The 23179-nt window shown below is 31.6% G+C and overlaps 2 protein-coding genes and 2 pseudogenes across 2 annotated transcripts; all 4 read right to left on the bottom strand.

Moving 5' to 3' along the window:
- Positions 1-245: 245 nt before the first annotated feature.
- LOC130974051 (protein VACUOLELESS GAMETOPHYTES-like) lies at positions 246-1795 on the bottom strand. Its single transcript, XM_057898788.1, has 2 exons — positions 1755-1795; positions 246-1181 (listed from the first exon to the last, which is right to left on the bottom strand). The coding sequence occupies exon 2, from the start codon at positions 1170-1172 to the stop codon at positions 432-434; it is 741 nt and encodes a 246-aa protein (XP_057754771.1). The 5' UTR covers positions 1173-1181; positions 1755-1795; the 3' UTR covers positions 246-431.
- A 1993-nt stretch (positions 1796-3788) lies between these two features.
- LOC130975564 (heat shock cognate 70 kDa protein-like) lies at positions 3789-5252 on the bottom strand (annotated as a pseudogene).
- A 1589-nt stretch (positions 5253-6841) lies between these two features.
- LOC130974050 (heat shock cognate 70 kDa protein-like) lies at positions 6842-9787 on the bottom strand (annotated as a pseudogene).
- Positions 9788-13389: 3602 nt separating this feature from the next.
- LOC130975563 (probable phosphopantothenoylcysteine decarboxylase) lies at positions 13390-14302 on the bottom strand. The gene is made up of 2 exons (XM_057900336.1): positions 13967-14302; positions 13390-13674 (listed from the first exon to the last, which is right to left on the bottom strand). Exons 1-2 carry the CDS (start codon positions 14300-14302, stop codon positions 13390-13392), a joined length of 621 nt encoding a protein of 206 aa, XP_057756319.1.
- Between the last annotated feature and the right edge of the window lie 8877 nt (positions 14303-23179).

The raw sequence follows: 23179 nt of genomic DNA, 5'->3' as shown, positions 1-23179 counted from the left end.
ATAATTTCACTTTCAAAAATAGTTAATCAACTAAGAATAAACAAAAATGAGAGTATCAATTAATCATCAAACAGTAAGTCAATAACAGAGTTAATCAACTAAAAACAAGCCAATAACAGAATTAAAATTCATTATCAAACAATGAACAAAGCCAATCAATCAAGAATTAAAATATTATAAACTCCAAAACCAGAACTTACATCTTTTTACTGTTCTTTGCTTATAATATAATATATATTCTCACACTTTATTTACATATATTTATATACACATACATTTTTTAATTAATAATTATATATATCACATACATACGTATGCATTCCACCTACCACCAAACTCATCACACTCGGAAAAGCTTTATTATTCATCCCAAAACTAACCAAAAGCATATAAACAAAAAATTAAGAGGGAAAAAAAGCTAAAAATCTTCATCAATAATCTTGAACTAGGGCTTCAACAAGAGTAGCAATGGCAGAAATAGGGTTTCCAAAAATGGCTGAAAATATTAGCTTGAAGATCACAACTGCTATCTTTGTATACTTCTTGATTGTCCCCAATCTCCTTGATGACCTTGTTAAAGCAAGTTGACGAGATTCATATTCAATCATCTCATGATGAATTACTGAATAATTGTTTTGTTCTTGAGTTGAAAAATAGCCTCTCTTCCAATTCTCAAGAATCAATTCCTTAACACAAGAAACATGGTAACAAGAATTATTATCCTCATTACAAGACACATAAGACCAACCCTTAACTTTGTTCACAACATTCCTACTCTTACATTTTAGGCACTTCCTAGGAACCTTTTGAGACAATTTCAATGTCACACATCCATCTTTGTCGCAAACACTATCTTTCAGCTTCAAACAACATGGGTGCAAATCAAATCCTGTTTGGGAACAATGGTACACAAACCCTAGCACATCTTTTCCACAAGCATCACAATACCTAGTTCGGTATCCGGGTGCCTTCTCGAAGAACTCGAAGTGGCTTTTCGGGAAAAATCGATGGAAGGCGAGGCGATCGACGTTCGCGCACTCTTCGTGAAGGATGTAGTTGCAAATTTCACAACCATAACTTGGTCCAAACCCTAGTTCTTTACAACCATTGCACTTGTATGGAGCTCCAGGAGGGTTCAAGTGTAAAGGGTGTGAATGATTGGGATGATCCATAATTAAATTCTGTTGAAATTAACAACGAATATAGAGACATCAAGAAAATAATGTAACTAATGATAAGTAATTATTCACATGAAGATGTATCTCTTTATATAAAAATAATAACTAAAACATACACGTGTTATATTAAGTAATTTATCTAAGGATTATGCTAGGTAGGTATATATCAACGTCAGTAATTAATATAAAATACATGTTAAAATATAAATATATATTGAAAATAAATTAAATTACATATATATTTATATACAAATATATAAGTGATTAATTTTAGTATATAAAAAATATTTTTTTATTTAAATATATCAAATTATGTAACTGTTATCTGTTATCATTTTTATACAAAGGCATTTTCTATGAGTAGAATAAATCAAAATATAAATTAAGAGGTTAATCTATATAATCATATTATTAATAGGCATAAGATGTTATATCAAGTAATAGATACATATTTAATGATGCGAAGGAAAGAAAATGATAACAATAATAATAGGAATAAGAAGAGATTAAAATCATGTATGTACAAAATATAAGATTATATTCTACTATTCTAAAGAAATTGAAAGACGTAAGTACCTAAAAAAGATGAATAATTGAGTAAGGTAGGTTCTTTTGAGATGACTTTCTAATTGGAAACAGGAACTAGCAGTATTTATAGTTAATATGTTAATTACCAAAGCTTGTTATTTATTTGGAAATTAAGGCATTAGCCAATGAACTAAGCTATGTTTTTCCGAATTTCTTAGAAAGTCGGTTTTTATAGTTATATATCTTTTTTCACAACACACAACAAACGTGTCATTATTCAACTAAACTAGTTGTTATTTTCACATCTGGATCCTTTTGATGAGTACATTTCAGGGAAATTAATGGTTGCATTCCATATATGTATATATATATATTATCCAATATAATATATTTCTACTCATTGCTCAGAAGTATAGCTTATATATATTAACATACACTTTCCTTTTGAAGGATCCTTTTCATGTACATTTTCCATGAAAATTTCCCATAGTGTGGATATGTATAGTAGATATAGCTAGTATTATATCATAAAAATTTCTAGATAATTGACTATGATGTTAATTAGTTTAATTTTATCCATAAATAATAATAATATACCAAAGTGCAATGACATACACTTTCCAAACAAATTAATTAAAATACAGATAATAACAATAATCTAATCACATTTTAATTTATAGCTTTAATATTGTAGTAGTTGAAATTGGCTCTTCAAAGTTGAAATAAAAGAAATAAAAAATTTAATTTTCATGTATTAACGTTGTAAAATAATTTTATACAAATATTCAATTGTATATTATCATTAATTAATTAATTTTTAAATTCATTACTTAAAAGATTATTTAAACTCATAAATTGAATTGCACAATTGTTTAAAAATTATGTTTTACCTTTTTCTTTGCTACTTAGTAAAGTTTTTATGTTCTAATTTTCCTTTTTAATTGAATCACGCTGTGCTATCAAAGAGACAACAAAAACCTAGTCAATGATCAGAAAAAAAATATATATATGAAAATTTAAAAATTACAACTTCAAAATACATATTAGTTGATTATGTGCTGTATTTTAATATTTTTTCATATTATTTATAATAATCCGTTCCGCACATCATTATCACTCGATTAAATAAGGGGAGTAGAGGACTAATTTGTACAACGATATGGAAACAAAGTAAAACGATCTAAGACTAATTAATCAAATTCAAAATGAAATACGCAGCTAATAAAACCCATGATTTGACACACGACGTAGTTTGCTTCGACTTTGGATGGATTTCATGTTATTCAAATCTGTCACGACTATTTTAGGCTATGCACTATTGTCTAAGAAATTGTGGTATGTATATTATATTATCCTTCACTATCACAAGTAAACGTGTCATTCAACTATTGGCTATTGCCTGTTTCCATTGGAACCTTCAATTTCAAATTAAAGCATGCATTTCATGGAAATTATGACAACCAAGACGATGGTTCTGCTTCATTGCTTAAGAAATTTTCGGCTATTTTGCTTTGATGTTAACACCTATAACGTGGAATAGAACTAGTTCATTTCCAAGTTAATGTACGTATGATAAGATGATAATAAGTTAAATAACACCTTTATTATACGATTAGTAGGTTAGATGTAGACTATATCAAAGTAATTTGTATTTACAGAGTGTAATATAAAATTTTCTCTGCTTTTTTACATTTAAGTTGAAACTACTATTACTAACTTGATAATACTAAATTATACAGCAATAATCATTATCTAAAATATTTCATGTTATTTAGGTTGATCTTATTTCTTATATTATGTAGACACTTTCTCAAACTCAAAAGTAAAGCTTGATCCTCCTGGCAATCTTTGTAGGTATAATATATAGTATTTCCAGAAATCAAAACATACACAATTTGTTTTATATTAATATTTTTTATTATCTGTATTAGGACAAAATCAAACGGATTAATCAAATAAAATACAAATCTATGAACTACAAAATAAGAATGATAAAAGTAAGTTTTGGTGAAATGCACAATAGGATAGCACCATTCATATTCATTAGTCAATATCATGTCTTGAATCTTGATCCTTAAACTATTAACTAAATGACAAAATCTCATCTTCAATTGTTTCAAGTACAGAACCCATCTTAACAGGAATGGCGGCATTCCTCGGAATCACTACACTCATCAAATCTCCATGAGTGGCTATACCAAGAGACAAAGGAGTGACATCAACTAGTACCATGTTTGGCAAGCAGCTTGAATTGCAGCACCATAAGCAACAGCTTCATCCGGGTTGATACTCTTGCAAAGACCCTTCCCTTCAAAGAAGTTCTGCAATAAACTCTGAACTTTTGGGATTCTAGAAGATCCACCAACAAGGACCACGTCATGTATCTCTCTTTTCTCCATCTTAGCATCATCAAGACACTTCTGAGCAATCTCCATGCACTTCTCAAACAAGTCCCTGTTGAGTTCTTCAAACCTTGCACAAGTTATAGAGAAACGAAAGTCAATGCCTTGAAACAAAGCATCTATCTCATTAGCATGTGAAAATATCCTTTTCGCTTTCTCACATTCGTTTCTCAACCTCCTCATTGCTCTGGGATCCCGAGTAATGTCCATTCTGATCTTTCTTTTGAACTCTTGTACCAAGTGACTCACCATTCTGTTATTGAAATCTTCCCCTCCGAGATGAGTGTCTCTGGAAGTGGTCTTAACTTCAATGTTATCACCTTCAATTGTGACTAGAGACACATCAAAGGTACCACCACCAAGATGAAATATGAAAACACTGCGCTTTCTGGAACATTTGGCTCTCTCTCGAAGGCCATATGCAAGAGCTGCAGCTGTTGGTTCGTTGATGATTCTGATGACATTAAGGCCGGCAATGATGCCTGCATCTTTGGTGGCTTTTCGCTGCGAGTCATTGAAATAGGCAGAGACTGTAATCACTGCATTGCCCACAGAAGACTCCAAATAGGCCTCTGCAATCTCCTTCATCTTTGTGAGGATCATAGATGAGATTTCTTCAGCAGCAAGACACTTTTCCTGGGTTTGTCATCAACACCAGATACAACCTTGAATGGCCATAACTTAAGATCATTGTAAATTGTAGGATCTTTGTATTTTCTGCCAATTAACCTTTTAGCATCTACAAAAGAGTAATCTTGTTCTACTTTCATATTTTCTTTGTGTAGGAGAAATAACAATGAACCAAACTAGTGTACTAGAGTTAGATGAGTGTAGTAACTAACTATCTAACTAACTAACAGTCACTCTGAATCAAATTAACATTATTAATGAGACTTGAGACTAAGATGAAATCAAACATGTTACCAAAGATGGTGTTAGAGGGATTGGCTGCGGCTTGATTTTTAGCAGCATCACCAATCAATCTTTGAGTATCAGTGGAGGCAACGAAAGAAGGTGTGGTTCTGTTGCCTTGATCATTCACAATAATCTCTGCACGACCATTTTGTTCTTCCCATGCTGCAAGACATGAGTATGTAGTTCCAAGATCGATTCCTATCGTATGACCCTTATGTTTTGTTGCCATTCTTCAATTCTCTTAGTGAAAAGCAGTGTATAAATGAAATATGAATATGTAAATAGACAGATATACATACTAATAAAATTTTATTTATGTTCCTTGAAACCATAAAATGAATTATTAATGTATTATACTAGTATCAAGGGTGAAGCTTAATTGTTCATTCCCCAGTAGTTAACCAAACACTATATGGCTATTAGTCATGCGAATCATCACCAATACTACTATGACCTTGAATAAAGAAAAAAAAAATCTCGGCTACATGGATAGTCTTCCTAGGTCTTTCTCTGCTTTTCACCCCTTGTCCATCTTCCATCTCATCCAAACCACCTGAGTTGCAATTTTACCATCTTTTCCACAATAAGTGCTACTCCAACTCTTTCATATCTTGGTTCCTTATTCTATCCAATCGCGTATGACCACTCATTTATCTCAACATCTTAATCTCTGTCACACTTAATTTATGTTCGTGCTCTTCTTTGGCCGCCCAACATTTTGTACCATAAAGCATAGCCAGTCTGATAATAGTAATAAGTATATTTAATAAATGGTGAAAACTTGCATGCAATTGTCTCCATATGAAGTTAATATTTAAGAACCGTTAGATGATTTGATAAGTTCTACTAAATTATTATTTAACAATGTTCAACTATGAATTTCCCATGAAAACAACTACATGTGAGTAAACAACTGCATATAAGTGTTCATCATTAATAAATATGCATAAGGACCTTAACTAAAGCAATGTTAGGTTTAATTCATTAGCAATACAAACCTACCAGGTATAAATATCATATATGACCAAACTGGTTCTGCCACCTCTCGGAATTGGATGTTTAACAACTTCCTTGCAAGGGTGAAGGCAGTTGCCACATCGCCTTCCTCTGAGCTCTTCTGCATTGTTTATATATATATGTTTGGAAATCCATCACATACCTTGAAGAAGCATAAATCTCATCACTTTTCTCTTCAGTTTTAGCTCTTAAAATAAAATATAGATGATAACTAGCCTCCAATTTTAACTTATGGACTTCCTTTCTTTGTTTAATTTGTTTGCATAATTTCAGATGCTTTCTTTACTTTCTTCGTTAAATATACAACTCACATAGTAATGGTGGTGTTTGGCTTTTATTTTTGAGAGCATACAACAACAAAATGATAATATTCCTTAGATGAAAATCATGAGTAAAGATGATGAGATCAGAGAATGACACAAAGAGAAGAAAGTAAAGATGATGGTAAAGAGAGACAAATTAGACCCCGATCTAAGTGTTACTGTGAAAATGATAGAAGGGTCGCGTTATTTCATAAAGAACAGATTCAAAGAGCGAAATAACCTTTTGTTTTAGCAAAGAATTGCGTTGTTTTTTGTGAAAATAGAGAGGATCCGACTGGGTCTTCACTCAAAAAATGATAAGGTTTTGGCAAAATATACCATCGGATATCATTATTCAAGTTCGTTAGCCACTACCATGCCTTGACCCTTAAACTATTAACTAAAACACAAAATAGAGCCTTCCCTTTCACTATCAAGGAGGCAACACAAAACAGAAGCATAACCATTAAAAAAAAAAAACAAAAGATTCTGAAAACAACTAGCCAATCTTGATCATAATGGGATCAAAGATGCGTTTGACCTCATTTAGCATAACCTTGATCACATTTATTTCCTCCTGCTTTTGGTCACCATCAAGAAATGTTCTAGCCTTTGTGATTGCATTACTAATATTGTTCTTGTCATATTGAGAAAGCTTATTACTAATGCCCTTATCCTTTAAAGCTTTCTCCATTTTGTAAACATAATCATCCAAAGCATTTATAGCTTTAGCCTTTTCAAGAAACTTCATATCTTCAGCCTTGTATTTCTCAGCTTCCCTAACCAGTCTTGCAATTTCTACACTTGACATTCTTCCTTTGTCATCGGTTATGGTAATTTGGTTCTTATTGCCAGTGGTATTTTCCTTAGCAGATACACAGAGGATACCATTAAAATCTATATCAAAGCTTACCGTAATAGGATGGCCTCGAGGAGCAGGAGGAATACCAGAAAGTGTGAACTGGCCCAGCAAGTTGTTATCACTGGCTTTCATCCTCTCACCCTCATAAACTTGTTCAAGTACAGAGTATTGGTTATCATGGACTGTGACATATTCTGCTGTCTTCTTTATAGGAATAGTAGAATTCCTAGGAATCACTACACTCATGATATCTCCTTGTACAGCTACACCAAGTGACAATGGTGTAACATCACGTAGCACCATATCTGGAACATTCTTCATGCCTTCACTCAATAGTGCAGCCTGAACTGCTGCACCATAAGCTACAGCCTCATCAGGACTAATGCTATTGTAGAGATCTTTCCTGTTGAAAAACTTCTGCAATAACTCCTGCACTTTGGGAATCCTAGAAGATCCCCCAACGAGGACAACATCATGTATAGAATTCTTGTCTATCTTAGCATCTGTAAGACACCTATCAACTGCTTCCATACACTCTTTAAAGAGGTCCATGTTTAGTTCCTCAAATCTAGCTCGAGTGATTGAAGAGCACAAGTCAATGCCTTGGGATAAAGCATCTACTTCAACAATGGTATCAACTGCGAATGACAGTACCCTTTTTGCCCTCTCACATGTACTTCTCAGTCTTCTTAATGCTCTTGGGTTTCCACTAACATCCACTTTGTTCTTTCTTTTGAACTCCTCCACAAAGTAGTTCACCATTCTGTTATCAAAGTCTTCTCCACCAAGGTGTGTGTTTCCAGCAGTGGCCTTAACTTCAAACACCTTATCTTTAATAGTAAGAAGAGACACATCGAAAGTACCACCACCAAGATCAAAGATCAAAATGTTTCTCTTTTCATCACAATCAGCTCTTTTGTCAAGGCCATATGCAATAGCTGCAGCCGTGGGTTCATTTGATCATATGGCAGAACATTAAAAGAAGAGAGAATGAGAGAAAGGGGCCAGCATGTATCCTGGTCGATTCCTAGTGCCAAGAATCCTACATCCAGTCTCCACCACAACCATGGTGGAATTTCACTATAATTCTCAGATTACATTCACCAATACTATTGAATTAATTCCTAATCCAACTAGTATCTACCCCTAAGCTTTACACACCAAAGCTTAGCAACCCCAAAGTGCTATCCCAACTTGGAAGGGGAACTCATCCTAGTTCAGTCACCCAGATTACATCAGAAAGAAAAACAGTGGCTATTTTGCATCACTCTTGCCTTTTCTCTCTTGGCTTTTGATCCTCACATACTAGCCTTTTCTCAAAACAGAAAATAACGCAAGACAGCCATAACAAAAAATATCAGAATTAAGCTTGAGTAGAAGAAAGAGATTCCAGCTCTATGTTAGAAAAGGTGCTCTGAATTTGCGTGCTCTCTCTCTTGACTTCAGAAGTTGAAAATGAAGCTCCTTTTATATCTTCAGCTTGGCTTGATTGTAGCTTCTTCTTCTTTTCTTTTCTTTTCTACCCGTTGGAGTGGTCCTTGATGGCATGCAGTCCTTTCTTCATTCTGCTCCACTTCCCTGCTGTCCGAGGAGCTCCACCACTACCTCTGCTGTCCTTGGAGTTTCTTTCTTCCTTGGCATGCTCTTCTTTTGCATCCTGCTCCATTTCCTTGCTGCTGCTGTTGCTGTGTGTGCTCTTGTTCATTGGTGTTTTGCTCAACCACGATCCTTAGCAGTGCTCAGCTAATGTCCTTGAGTTAGTGGTTGTTCCCTTTGTGTCCTTGGAGTGATGAGAGTGTACCAGCTGTCCTTGTTGCTTAACACTTGTCCTTTTTCCCTTTCCAGCTGTCTTCCTTTACCTTTTAGTAAGCCTTATAATGAACGTTGCTGTGAGGATGAGCTTTGGCTCACTGCTGAAGCAATTGTTGGACATGGACTAAAGCAATGTGAACTTGAATACTTTGGACCTGCATCACTAACACTCTCATTAAACAATATTGGGCTTTTAACCCAAAACAATGTTTGTCATCATAATATAACCCAAAATCAAACTAGGATCAACACTCTGCAATCTCACGCATCTTTGTGAGAACCATAGCTGAGATTTCTTCCGGAGAAAGACTTTTTTCCTGACCCTTATACGTAACAACAATCATTGGTTTGTCATTAACACCATCTGTGACCTTAAATGGCCACAACAAGAGGTCATCCTTAATAATGGGGTCGTTATATTTTCTACCAATCAACCTCTTTGCATCTGAGAAGAAAATAATAATAATAAATTACCATGAGCTATTAATAGGAAACACATAAACATTGAAGAACTGACTAAAAGAAGTAACATACAAAGGAAGATCAATTACCAAAGACAGTGTTGGTTGGGTTAGAAGCAGCCTGGTGCTTAGCAGCATCACCAATCAACCTCTGCTGATCTGTGAAAGCAACACAAGAAGGAGTTGTTCTATTTCCCTGGTCATTATGAATGATCTCCACTCGGCTTTGCTGGTCTTGCCACACAGCAACACACGAGTAAGTCGTACCAAGGTCGATTCCCACGGCATGTCCCTTATATCTTCTGGCCATCCTAAGGTAAAAGAACGTCGATATTATGCTTAGGAAGATACAGAGCATAGGCTATTTTGGTGCAAAGTAAGAAAAAATGCAGTTTGTTTTCATATGGTAATGCTAAAAGGTATTCTTTTATCAATAGTTTATGACAGTAGACAATGAAAAAAGTTCACATTTTCTTCTTCAAAGTCAAATGAACAACTTGAGAGTGACATCTAAAAGCTTAGAGCATGTAAAATTCTAACCTAGCCCTAATAGCTCAAGACTTGAAAGTTTTTGTGGATATAAGCAGCAAAGTTTCAAACTTCATTTAAAAAAGAATGATGTTTGAATTATTGGATAGCACATGAGAAGAAAACTCATCATGCTCCTTTCTACTTAATCTGCATGTCTGATCTCTCTCTCTCTCTCTCTCTCTCTCTCAAAGACTCAACAAGAAATTAAAGATAACAAGCTGAAGCAAGTGCAAATTTAAGTGACATCAAGATTATAAGGTGTCATGAACAAGCATCATTTGCTAGTTTCATTTGTGATTATCAGAGGACAAAAGTATGGAATATAACATTGTTTTGAAACAATACCCATACCTTAGAACTCAAAAGCCACAAAATTCAAACGTCAGACCCAGAAAGAACGAAGGACAAAAGCAATAAAAAGAAAAATTCTCATCCCCTTTTATATAGGAGACCATGCTCCTTTAAACCAGGAGTTTACATGGTCGAGTGAAACCAGTTTGTTTTAATCTATACCCAATCTTAAATATATATTGGATTTATTTTTTAGATATTAATTTGGCCCTAAATCTCATCAAACTTAAATATTTTCCAGCCACAATTATATCGGGTCCAAATTGGACCTTTAAGGCTTTAACAATAATTTATAAAAAAAAAATTATTTATAAAAAAACTTATTTATGATATAATTATTTATAAAGAAAAAATTTGTTACTGAAAAGTTAATATCCATATTTGAACTTCAATTTGTCCATAAATTTTAATTTGATGCTTCTTTGATCTATTTTCTAATTTAACAAGTGTGATTAAAAATAAAATAATAACCTTATAATTAATATAATATAATATTAAAATTAATTTAAAACATATATACCTTTTTTAGTTCTTTAAAGATTTATATAGACCGCGTGAAACCGGATTCACCTTGACTTGGACCCGACCCTAAATAATGACCAAGTCTATTTTTGAGACCTTTATTTGACTCTAAATCCGATGAAATCACATCAAATTAGCTCCTAAAATATTCGGATCCGAATCGAGCCAGACCATATACACATCTAGTTGAAACTTTGGAGTAAACTCCCTTTAAAGAGTTAGGAAAAAGTTACTTCACATTTATCTTATGTTTTTTTTTAATTAGAATTTGTTTAGGCTAAGATTATTATTTCAATTTATCTTAGCTTAGATGGTAATCTGTGTGCCTCTTAATACGCTGCATCTGCATCTGGTTTCGAACCCTGGTGATTAGTATTATGTGGGTAAGTGTATAGTGTGAGTGTGTTGTGATATCTAGAATTGAAAGTTGTCCAATCTATCCGACAAGAAAAAAAGTTATTATAAATTTTTAAAAAAAGAAAGACTATTATAACATTATTATAAAAGGTTTTAAAAATCGAAAAAGTCAAACATATTTTTTGATTAATTTTAAATTACTAAAATATTTTTTAAGATTTTACCAAAAAAAATATATTTTTTAAGATTAAAGTTATTTAATTTAATTTTAAAAAGAGTAAAACTCATTTTAGTTTAATTATAAAAAGACAAAAATATACCATTCTAGGGTAATAGGGTTATAGTTGTTTAATTATTTTAAAAACTAAAAAACTATATTTAAATTTAAAAAGATAAAATTATTTCTTTTAAAGATTAATTTTAAATTCTAAAATATTTATTTAAAATATTAATAAAAAGATAAAAATATCCTTTTGGTATTGACGTTGTTTAAATGCATCAAAAAACTAAAAATTTAAACAATAAAAATTATTTTAGAATTAATTTTTTTTTGTGACTTGAATTAAATTTGTTTACATGAATTAGAAAACATAATTTTAAATTTATAATTTATCAAATACTCTTATAGGTAATTTAATAAAGATAAAAATGCCCTTATAAAAATTAATGACTGACTTACAAGCTCAAACAACCAATCCAATGACAATTATATAAGTTTTACTTAATCTTAATCTCACTTCAATTATCATTCACCTTTTTTTTTTCTTAAGAATATTGTTCTTCGTTGTAGAAAATTTTTTCTTTTCTTTTCTTTAGAAATCTAATTCTAATTTGGATTTTGGATTGATATCATTTAATGCATTTATAATGTTAAAATTTTGATTTAAAAAGAATAAAATCCACTTTTCATATAATTTTAAATGATAAAAATACTCTTTAAATAATTAAAGTTGTTTGTTTAAATTTAAAAATAAAAATTTACATTTGATTTTTTTTTGTAACTAAAAGAAACAACAAGAGAATTTGAATTTGAATTTGAATTTAATTAGTAGAACTAAATATATTATTTAGTATTAAATTTAAATATTAAAATATTTTTTTAGGATTAAATTACTTAAATAAATTTAAAGTAAAATTTTAAATTTTAATTTAAAATACTAAAATAAGAACAAAAATAAAAGACCAGAAATATATGTTAAAAAAATTAAGAAAATTATTAATATTATTATTTGATATTATATCATTCTTAAATTTTTAGTTTAATTTAGATTATACATAACTATAGTTATATAAATTTTGAAACTTAATTTTATTTATTAGAATTTAATAATTACTATGGACAGATAAAGTTGGAGTAGATATCCGTAGAAGTAGGGACGGGTTAATTAAGATATAGATTTTTAATATTCACAGATAGAGTTGGAGCAGAATTTATGAGATACTGTAAGGTTGGACGGGATCAGATAGGATAAAAACCGTCCTTAGCCGCTCTTTCAGTTTTGGGCCTAACCAAGGTAATCAAGTTAAGCTACTTAGGTCGAATACCAAAAAAAAAAAAGGTACTTAGGTCAAATTTGCTATATGCCATTACTGAAGTAAAGATATATGACTACATGCAGTTTCTTTGAAAACACTTTCATTTTGCATTTAAATACTTTAAGCTAATATACACCTTCTACTATGCGGCTTAAGACAATATCAAGATGGATCAAACTTGTAGATTTTAATCATAAATCTATCAGAATTGATGAATAGAGAATAACCACATTTTACATATTTAGTTGAATCCATAAAATTTGCTAAGATATTTGAAACTAGCTTATTCCTCCATGATTACATTCAGTATTTTTTATTCATGTATGCAAAAAGCCAAAAACTTGTTTTACATTTGAGGTCATTCTACAGAACTGCAAAGAATCACAAAAGGTTGCTACAATTTTATTCCTAATGATGCTTAACACATCCACTGACACACTAACAGAAATTAAAGAGACTAGAGTCCCAAGTCCCAACCCTCAAGCAGTGATACACTAAGGAGAAAACACACTTGATGTATGAGAAAACACAAAAATTGCCAAAAAGAATGATGCAACAGCAGAAGATCAAGAAGCCTTAAGAATCCTTTTTCACTCACAATTCTCAAAACAAATGCTAAACCGCTCCCTGTCCCTTCTTCATCTTTGAATCATAGGAGAGCCTCACAGTGGAGTAAATCAGTGGGGGATCAGCCATCTCTGCGGCGTTATGTTGCCCGGAAGGCGGGGGGACTAAATTAATGCCAAGGTCATCAATGGCGATGCAATGCCATTCTGAAAAAGGGTTTTTCCACATTAAAGTGTTCATGGATGTTGCAACAAACATTGGCTTGCTGTAGTCCCAAGCTCTTACAATACTGTCAATACATGTCAGTAAATTGTCACTAAACCCAGCAACAATCTACAGCAGCACATATGTGACAACATTAGACATAGCTTTATACATAATAACAACTGAAGTAGGAATTAAATAACATTTTGCGAGAATCACCAATTTGGTCCATAAAAGACACATCACTGTGATGCCAAATTAGTCCTTAAAAAGTAACATACTAACAAACTAATCCTTAAACTATCAATTTGCTAGCACTATGATCTTTCAGTAGCAAATTGGATTCATTATAACCATTTTTATCATGTTATATGAACATAGTTTATAAAATAAAAAAAGAAGCAAACCTCAGTTTGATTACCTCTGAAAGAGTCTCTGCTGATAAGGGGGAAATGACCAAGATTTCAGCCCAGTTAGCAAGATCAATGTGAAGAACTGGTTCACCCAATCTTTTCCAAATAAACCATTCATATTCATCCGTATATACAGGCACAGTATTGGGAATATCAGTAGCTTTAACAAATTTCCGAGCAGCTCTTGTTATAACTGCTTTAACTTCTGCCCACTCTAAGAAATATTTGCAAAGGAGTGCAAATTGGTCAGCAGCCAAACATCCGCAAGCAGCGCGTAGAATTCGAGGCTTCCTTGGAGGGGCATGTGGTACTTCGAGTTTCCGTTTTCCGCGTTGAGAAGCCATCATCCAGAGATTCCAACAACAATTTTGGTCTAATGATGTACAACAAAAGACAATGTCTGTAAGACTGTAGTATGCCCTGAAATATGTGAAAATACAACCTTATGTCAGTTTTTGACTTTTCATATGCCAGCTACAATGTCTATTTCTACAGCAAAATTATTAAACGTTAGACCACAAGACAAACAATGCAGCTCCAATCCATAAAATAAACAGGAAGCATAAATGTTAAACAGGATTAATTCTTGTTACAATTTAATAACATAAGCACATCCTAATTAATGTATGAGAAATCATAGACATAAATCATTGTCAATAATTAAAGGGATCATAGATAATTTCTAATGTTTTTTAACGGAATTTTTATCAAGTCCAAAGTTCAGTATCCACATTACTAGATTATTGTCACTAGTTTTAGCACACCAAGATTCCAAAAGAAAATGATAGTACCAATAATGAAAAAGATTACCAAATCATAAAATTTTAATTTTTGTTTGCAAATCCCTAATCAAAGAATCTAGATTGTCATGCAATCACTGGACAGGAAAAGAGGTGAATGTAGCAATAACAGTGAACGACTTAGTTGACAACCGGAAGCTGCAAGAAATGATACAGCTTTGAATTCGCCAACAAAACAGATTTGGTTACACATTGAAATGAAATTATTTTTTTTCTCGAATAAATTATTAACAGTTTCACACCCATCAGAGAGCTGTGGATTGATATTCTACCAAAAAATGCAAGAAGTGCAACGATACACGTGGAGCTATGTCCTTGTCATCAGAGAGAGTCATTGGCTTCATGTTATTAGAAGAGGAGTTGTTGTTGGCGAAGAGAGAGTCATTGGCTTTACCTTTTTACTTAGAAAAAGAATGGTGAATTCATTGCTAAGAGTAGACCTTTGACTTTTGGCAGCTTATGAGTTTAAAGCCCTTTATAGTCCCAGTTTCCGGTCTTGACAAGCCAGAATAGATTCAGAAATTGAAGGGAGATAAGCAAGAAACTTCCATCAAGGACCTTATTACAAAGACAGCGGATTCAAGTTATTTGCAGCCATAAAGCTAACTAGCTTTTCACATTCTACAAAGATCCATCAAGTTAGGCAGCAAACCTCCTTCAGCAAATGAAAATTTTCCTACGTTATGTTCTATACAAGTGGCTTTCACTGGAGAGCAGCCAAGCCAAATGCAGAGAAGAACGCAAAGTACAAAGAAGGGCCCCAGTCATAGATTCAGCAATTCCAGAGAAGAAAGCCATATTGAATTTCAGGTTCTGGATAATAAGAAACCTGTATAGAACAAAAGTTGACAAGTTTTGCCATAAGAATCATAATGTGATACTGCTGTTAATGCTGACAAATTAGAAAAGAGAACATTTGTTTCATGAAAAAGATGGAAGCCTCAACCAAACCAATGGAGCTATACTAACACTTATTTCTCAAAAGTTTCGTTATAATAATTTAATTTACTGATGCAAGCATACTTGAGAAAGAGATGTTAATCAAGCAATAGGAATAGTAAAACTATTTGTAAACTATGACATATATTCACAAGTTTACATTTAACTGCTCTGTTACTACACTTGTATCAAAATCTATTTAATTGACTAAAATGCTCAAACAATAATTCAAGAAATAAAAAATTCTCATGGAGCCTGAACCACATCATTTGCAATTTTGCAGTCAACCTTAAAATTTTTTCACATTATTTTCCTTACTTATACAAAGAACTGTGCTCCTTCATTTCCTTTATTGCCCCCATGATGAATTTCATCATCTTAATAGAACGAAAGAATAATCAGTCTAGATAAATTGATGCCTCTAATAAAAATTTAAAATTTGGACTGAATTTCATTCAGATTATCAAATTGATGTAAGTCCTTAACTAGTGTATATGATGTTTTTGAGCAATCAAGTAGAGAAAATTATATAATAAGAGAAAATTATTATTATTATAAAAATTAAAATTATTAATTATACAATGGGACTAAATTCAACCACAACAAATAAAAAAAATTCAAAATATAAATATATTTGATATTAAATAAAATTCAAATTCTTGTTCATCCTCTAATTATGTAAACCTAATTAAGTTATTTAATGTGACTGATTCTAACTTTTCTGGCTTGTCAGGTTTCTTTAATTGAAAATAAGGACGCAAACTTTTGGCACCAATTCCACATGGACGAAGAGTATTTGAATAAGGAACAAAACGAACAAATCTAGAGTCACACCCATGGTCACAAATTTCCGAGAGCACCATAAATTTTTCACTAGTTAAACCATATGAATAGACATCATTTGCTAGTTTCATTTGTGATTATCAGAAGACAAAAGTATGGAATATAACATTGTTTTGAAACAAACTGTAATGGTAGCTTTGGAAAATTTCTGCAGAGCCTCTGGGATGAAGGTGAATGTGGAGAAATCTAAAGCGCTATGCTCTAGGAATGTTTCAGCAACAAGAAAAGAGATTTTCACTGGAGTCTCCTCCATCAAATTTGTCCAGAACTTGGGCAAGTATTTAGGGGTGAACCTTAATCACTCTCGGGTGACACGCGCAACTTTCAATGATGTTCTGGACAAGATTCGGGGAAGGCTAGCCAGCTGAAAAGGGAGATTGCTTAATAAGGCAGGTAGACTCTGTTTGCTCAACTCGGTAGTGACTGCGATTCCTACTTATCGTATGCAAGTATTTATCTTCCCTAAAGGGGTAACTAATAAGATAGAATCTATGATGCGAAACTTTCTATAGAAGGGTCAAGCTGATGGTAGAGGCCTGAATCTAGTTAACTGGAAAGTGTTGGTCACCCCTAAGAAGTTTGGAGGTCTGGGAATTAGAGATCCTTTTTGTACCAATATTGCTCTTCTTGGAAAACTAGTTTGGCAACTTTTTCACCATCCCGATAAGCTATGGGTTCAACTGTTGACGGAGAAATACCATTCTTCTAAGGATGATTGTCTTAGTCGGTCTCGAGAAAGAGGATCTTATGTTTGGAAGAGTATATGTCGAGCTTGGGATATCCTGAAGGAAGGTTTTATTTGGTGCATTGGGGATTTGGAACAGAACTTTTGGTTTTCTAAATGGAGAAGAGAGGGGCGACTGTGTCAGGAGATGGATTACGTTCACATTTCTGATTCGGATCTCAAGATCTTGGACCTTTGGTCATCTGGACAGTGGAACCTTGAGAATATCTATTCTCCTCTGAATCAGTCTCTGTAGAGCAACATTAACTCTTACAACCCAGATGTTCAAGCTGGTTCAGAGGTCGGTTGGTGTTGGACTGGTGCGGTTTCAAAGGTTTATGATGCTCATAGTGGTTATTTATGACTCAGTAAGAAGATGTTTAGTTGGGAGGATAGGGGTAATTGGCTTTGGCTTTGGCGTCAACATGTTCCGGAAAAGCACAAATTTTTGGCCTGGCTATGTCTTCGGGAGGCTCTTCCTACTATTGCATTTCGTTTTAGGAGTGGCATTTCGCACACGGATAGCTGTCCACGATGTTTCTCAGGTCAGGAATCGGTATTACATTTTATTCGGGATTGTCCAAAAGCCCAACTTGTTTGGCAAGCTTTAGGGATCTCCAATCAACCAGTGGATTTGATGAGTTGGTTCTTACATAATAGCAAACAACGCCCCTTTAGATTCTTTTCTGGTCTCTGGTGGATTTGGCGTTCGAGGAATAACGAGATCTTTCATCCTCACGACCATTGGACCACAGACAAGGTGATTGGTATGGCTTTGTCCTTGGAAAAGGAGCTCCGAAATATTTTTTGAGTTGCAACGACTATCTATCCCCTCAACCATTAGTGGCTCTTGGATTCCCCCCTCAGTGGGTACCTTTAAGATTAATTGTGATGCTAGCTATCCTGGCAGTGGTGCTCGAGTTGGTTTTGCTTGTGTTAGCAGAGATTGGAAGGGAAGGTGGCAACGAGGCTGTCTGGGAACAATTAAGAGTCGTAGCATTTTGCAAGGAGAGTTGTTTGCTATTTGGAGATGCTTTTTTTTAGCATGAGACTCGGGACAAAGAGACATTATATGTGAGACAGATTGTGTGGAGGCTTTTACTATTGTCAATAATTTACAAGATTGCTCTGGGTTTATTGATCCTTTGGTGTTAAAAATTTGAGATATCATGTCTTGGAAATGGCGTGCTGATCTTCGTTTGATCTTGAGAGATGCAAATACAGTAGCAGACATCATGGCAAAGACCACAATGAGGACCCTTCTCCCCAAGTGGAGCTTCCGTTGCCTTGGAAAGAATTTGAGAGTAGTATTCAGCGGGACTGCCTTTCTTAAGCAGTTTCTTATTTTTTTTTTCTCGTTTTTAGTTTTTGTTTATTTTCTTTTAAGTCACCAAAAAAAAAAAATAGCCACAAAATTCAAACTTCAGACCCAAAAACAACGAAGAGAAAAGCAATAAAAAGAAAAATTCTCATCCCCTTTTATATAGTTAATATTACTCATATTAAAGTATTAAACTATTATAACATTTTTGAAAAAAAAAAGACTATTATAACATTATTATAAAAGGTTTAAAAAACTGAAAAGTCAAACATATTTTTTGGTATTAATTTTAAAAGACTAAAATACTTTTTAAGATTAAAGTTATTTAATTTGAATTAAAAATTTAATTTAATTTTAAAAAGAGTAAAACTTATTTTAGTTTAATTATAAAAAAGACAAAAATATATCATTCTAGGGTTAGAGTTGTTTAATTATTAAAAACTAAAAAACTATATTTAAATTTTAAAAGATAAAATTATCTCTTTTAAAGATTAATTTTAAAATTTTAAAATATTTATTTAAATATTAATAAAAAGACAAAAATACCCTTTTAGTATTGATGTTGTTTAAATGCATAAAAAAACTAGAAATTTAAACAATAAAAATGATCTTAGAATTAAATTTGTTTAAATGAATTAGAAAATATAATTTTAAAATTTAATTTATCAAATACTCTTATAGGTAATTTAATAAAAACAAAAATGTCTTTATGAAAATTAATGACCGACTTACAAGTTCGAACAACCAATCCAATAACAAATTATATAACTTTTACTTAATCCTAATCTCACTTTAATTATCATTCACTTTTTTTTTCTTTATTCATATTGTTCTTCGCTGCAGAAAATTTTTTCTTTTCTTTTTTTTTTATTTAGAAATCTAATTCTAATTTGGATTGATATCATTTAATGAATTTATAATGTTAAACTTTAAATTTGATTTTAAAAGACTAAAATTGCACTTTTCATATAATTTTAAACGATAAAAATACTCTTTAAATAATTAAAGTTGTTTTATTAAATTAAAAAATAAAAATTTGAATTTGAATTTTTTTTTGGTAACTAAAAGAAACAACAAGGGAATTTGAATTTGAATTTAATTAATAGAACCAAATATATTATTTAGTGTTAAGTTCAAATATTAAGACCATGTTCTTTTGAGGATTAGATTACTTAAATGAGTTAAAAAATAAAATTTTGAATTTTAATTTAAAATACTAAAATAGGGACAAGATAGAAGACCGAAACAACTATATCTAATACATGTTAAAAAAATTAAAAAAATTATTAATATTATTGTTTGATATTAAATCATTCTTAAGTTTTTAGTTTAATTTATGTTATATATAACTATGGTTATATAAATTTTGAAATTTAATTTTATTTATTAGATTTCAATAATTAATAAAGGCAGGTAAAGACAGGGCAAGTATCTTAGAAATTGGGACGATTTAGGGTACAAGTTTTTAGTATCTACAGATAGGATTAAAGCAGATTTTATACGGCTACTGTAGAACGGAACGGTATCGGATAGGATAAAAACTGCCCCTACCTGCTCTGTTGCCACCCATAATGCAAATAGTGCCTTTTGTTTCTTTATTCTCTTCAGTTTTGGGCCTAACCAAGGTAATAAAGTTAGGCCAGTGCTATGGTGAGGATGGTAAATTTTTTCAGCATGTGAGGAAAGAAGGTGGATATCGTCTGATAGAGACACGTGTTAGAGTGGTCTTGGTTAGAAGAGACAAGTCCTGCTAGAAGTTCAGGTAATGCAGGTGTTGTAGGCCAGCCTGATGTTGACTGATGTAAAATTAGGTTAGCAGTAATTATGATGTGGTGATAATTAAGTTATTGGATTTTTAGGTGTTGAATCCAATGATTTTTGTTAGGTGGTGGGCTTATGTTGTTATTGATTGGAACATAATAAAAAAGGTTGGGGAGATAACAAAAACCAAATGAATGGATAAAGACTTCCGTTATTTGGGCTGCGTAATTACTTTTTGTAGCTGCATTATTTTTGAAAAATAAATATATTAGGATAGTTATAACTCTTCTTCCTGGGTTTAGTCCTCATTTAATAATAATAATAATAATAATAATAATAATAATAATAATAATAATAACTATGTAAAAAGAAATATTAAAAATAACATGAATAAATTATTTTTATAATTAAATTTAAATATTATTGTTTTTATGTTTCTCATAAGTTATTAGATTAATTTAGTTGAACTTAGTTACTAATTAAAATGACTCAATTATATAATATCATCGTATTATATTTATATATTATATATTATATTTATTTATTTATTTATTTATTTATTTATTTTGGGTATATTTTCCACTGAATATATAATACTATATTTATTTATAATTTTTAAATGAATTAATGAAGATTTTTTGCTAGACACTTAGACGATTATTATTTTACCTGTCAACATTTTTGTCGAAAATTAAAAAAAGTTAAAAATCTGAAAAGTGCTTTCTCCACCAAAATAGCTGTATAGCTTAAAATATACTTTATTCTTTTATTAATTTTTTTTGAATAGAAAGTGCTTTTCTCTTTGTTTTTTATTTTTTTTGGACATCTTTAATTTAAAAATAGTAATAATATGCTTATTTTTTAATTTAAAAACTTAGTTTATCAAAATTAAATAAAATTGTTAATTTAAATTATATCCATTTAAATTTTAAATTAAATTTTTTATAAATATAAATTATTTAAATAAAGTTAAATTAATTAAAAAATAAAAACAAATAATTATTACCCACGGCACCCAACCCAATTCACTGGCTTCATAGTTCATATCCTACCACGCATTTGCTTCTGGTATAATTTTTGTCATTGTTTTTTTTTTTGGTTACTATTATTCTTTAGGTCCATATCATATGTTTTGCTTAGTTTATAACCTTATTAGCATCATATCGTATGGATCACACAATATTTAGACCAATTTTACAAAACAAAATCCAAATACCATAGACCAAAAATATTCTTCGGGACACCAGACAAAAAGTTCGGAAGATTATTCATGGGATTACCAATTAATCATCCATTAACACTACTGACAATTCGGTGGACAATTTCTGCGAGTTCTGTGAATGCAGCAGCAGGTAGGGGTGGAAACAGGTCAGGCCAGGCCAGGCTTTACTCTTAACAGACTAGGCCTGTAATAGAATATATTGGCCTTAGCCTGGCCTGTAGCCTGGTATAGGCTTTTTAATGAGTACTGAGCCTGACCTGTTGTTAAATCTGACCTGGCCTGAAGCCTGTCAATAGGCCTATTTTTTTAATAATAATTAAATTTAAGATATAATTTAATTTTTAAAATTATAAAATATAAAATAATAAATTTATGAATAATATTGATACAAAATACACATATATAATTAAAGAGACAAATGGTTGAGTGGATAAAGGTATTATTATAACATAGAAGACCCAAGTTCAAATCCTTCTAATAGCATTTTTACTAGTATAATAAAATTCTCTATATATATTTGCAGGCTCAGGCCGGCCTGACAGGCCCAACAGGCTATTTCAAAAGCCTAGGCCTGGCCTTTTAAAGAATATAGGCTTTTTTAATAGCCTAAGCCTGGGCCTATTTCTTATCAGGCCAGGCTACTGGGCCTATTTCTTATCAGGTCAGGCTAGGTCAGGCCAAACACAGGCCAGGCTGTAGGCCCTTGGCAGGCCGCCTGGCCTATTTCCACCCCTAGCAGCAGGATATTTGGCAACGTCACAACACATGTCAACCTCTTTAATGTGACGCTACCAAATACCTTGCAATGTGTTGCTGCATTCACAAAACTCGTAAAAATTGTTCATCGAGTTGTCGGTAGTGTTAATGGATGATTAATGGGTAATTCCATGAATAATCTTCTGGACTTTTTGTCTGGTGTCACGAAGAATATTTTTGATCTATGGTATTTGGGTTTTATTTTGCAGAGCTGGTCTAAATATTATGTGATGCATACGATATGATACTAATAACGTTATAAACCAAGTAAGAAATATGATATAGATTTAAAGAATAATAATAATAACAACAAAAAAACAAAACAAAACAAAAAAATAATTACAAAAATTATACCACAAGCAAGTGCGTGGTAGGGTATGAACTATGAAACCAGTGAATTGGATGAGGTACGATGGGTAATAATTATTTTTGTTTTTATTTTTTAATTAATCTAACTTTATTTAAATAATTTAAATTTACAAAAAAAATTAATTTAAAATTTAAATGGATGTAATTTAAATTAACAATTTTATGTAATTTTGATAAACTAAGTTTTTAAATTAAAAAATAAGCATATTATTACTATTTTTAAATTGAAGATGTTCAAAAAATAAAGATATCCAAAAAAAATAAAAAATAAAGAAAAAAGCACCTTCTATCCAAATAATAATAATAATAATAAAAGAATAAAGTACATTTTGAGCTATACAACTATTCTAATAGAGAAAGCACTTTTCAGATTTTTAACTCTTTCCAATTTTCAACGAAAATTTTGACAAATAAAATAATGATTGTCTAAATGTCTAACAAAAAATGCTTCATTAATTCATTTAAAAATTACAAATAAATATAGTA

This window comes from Arachis stenosperma, chromosome 4, assembly GCF_014773155.1.
Source record: "Arachis stenosperma cultivar V10309 chromosome 4, arast.V10309.gnm1.PFL2, whole genome shotgun sequence".
NCBI lineage: Eukaryota > Viridiplantae > Streptophyta > Magnoliopsida > Fabales > Fabaceae > Arachis > Arachis stenosperma.
Note: the sequence above shows the minus strand (reverse complement) of the source record. Positions and strands in the feature narration are given on the sequence as shown.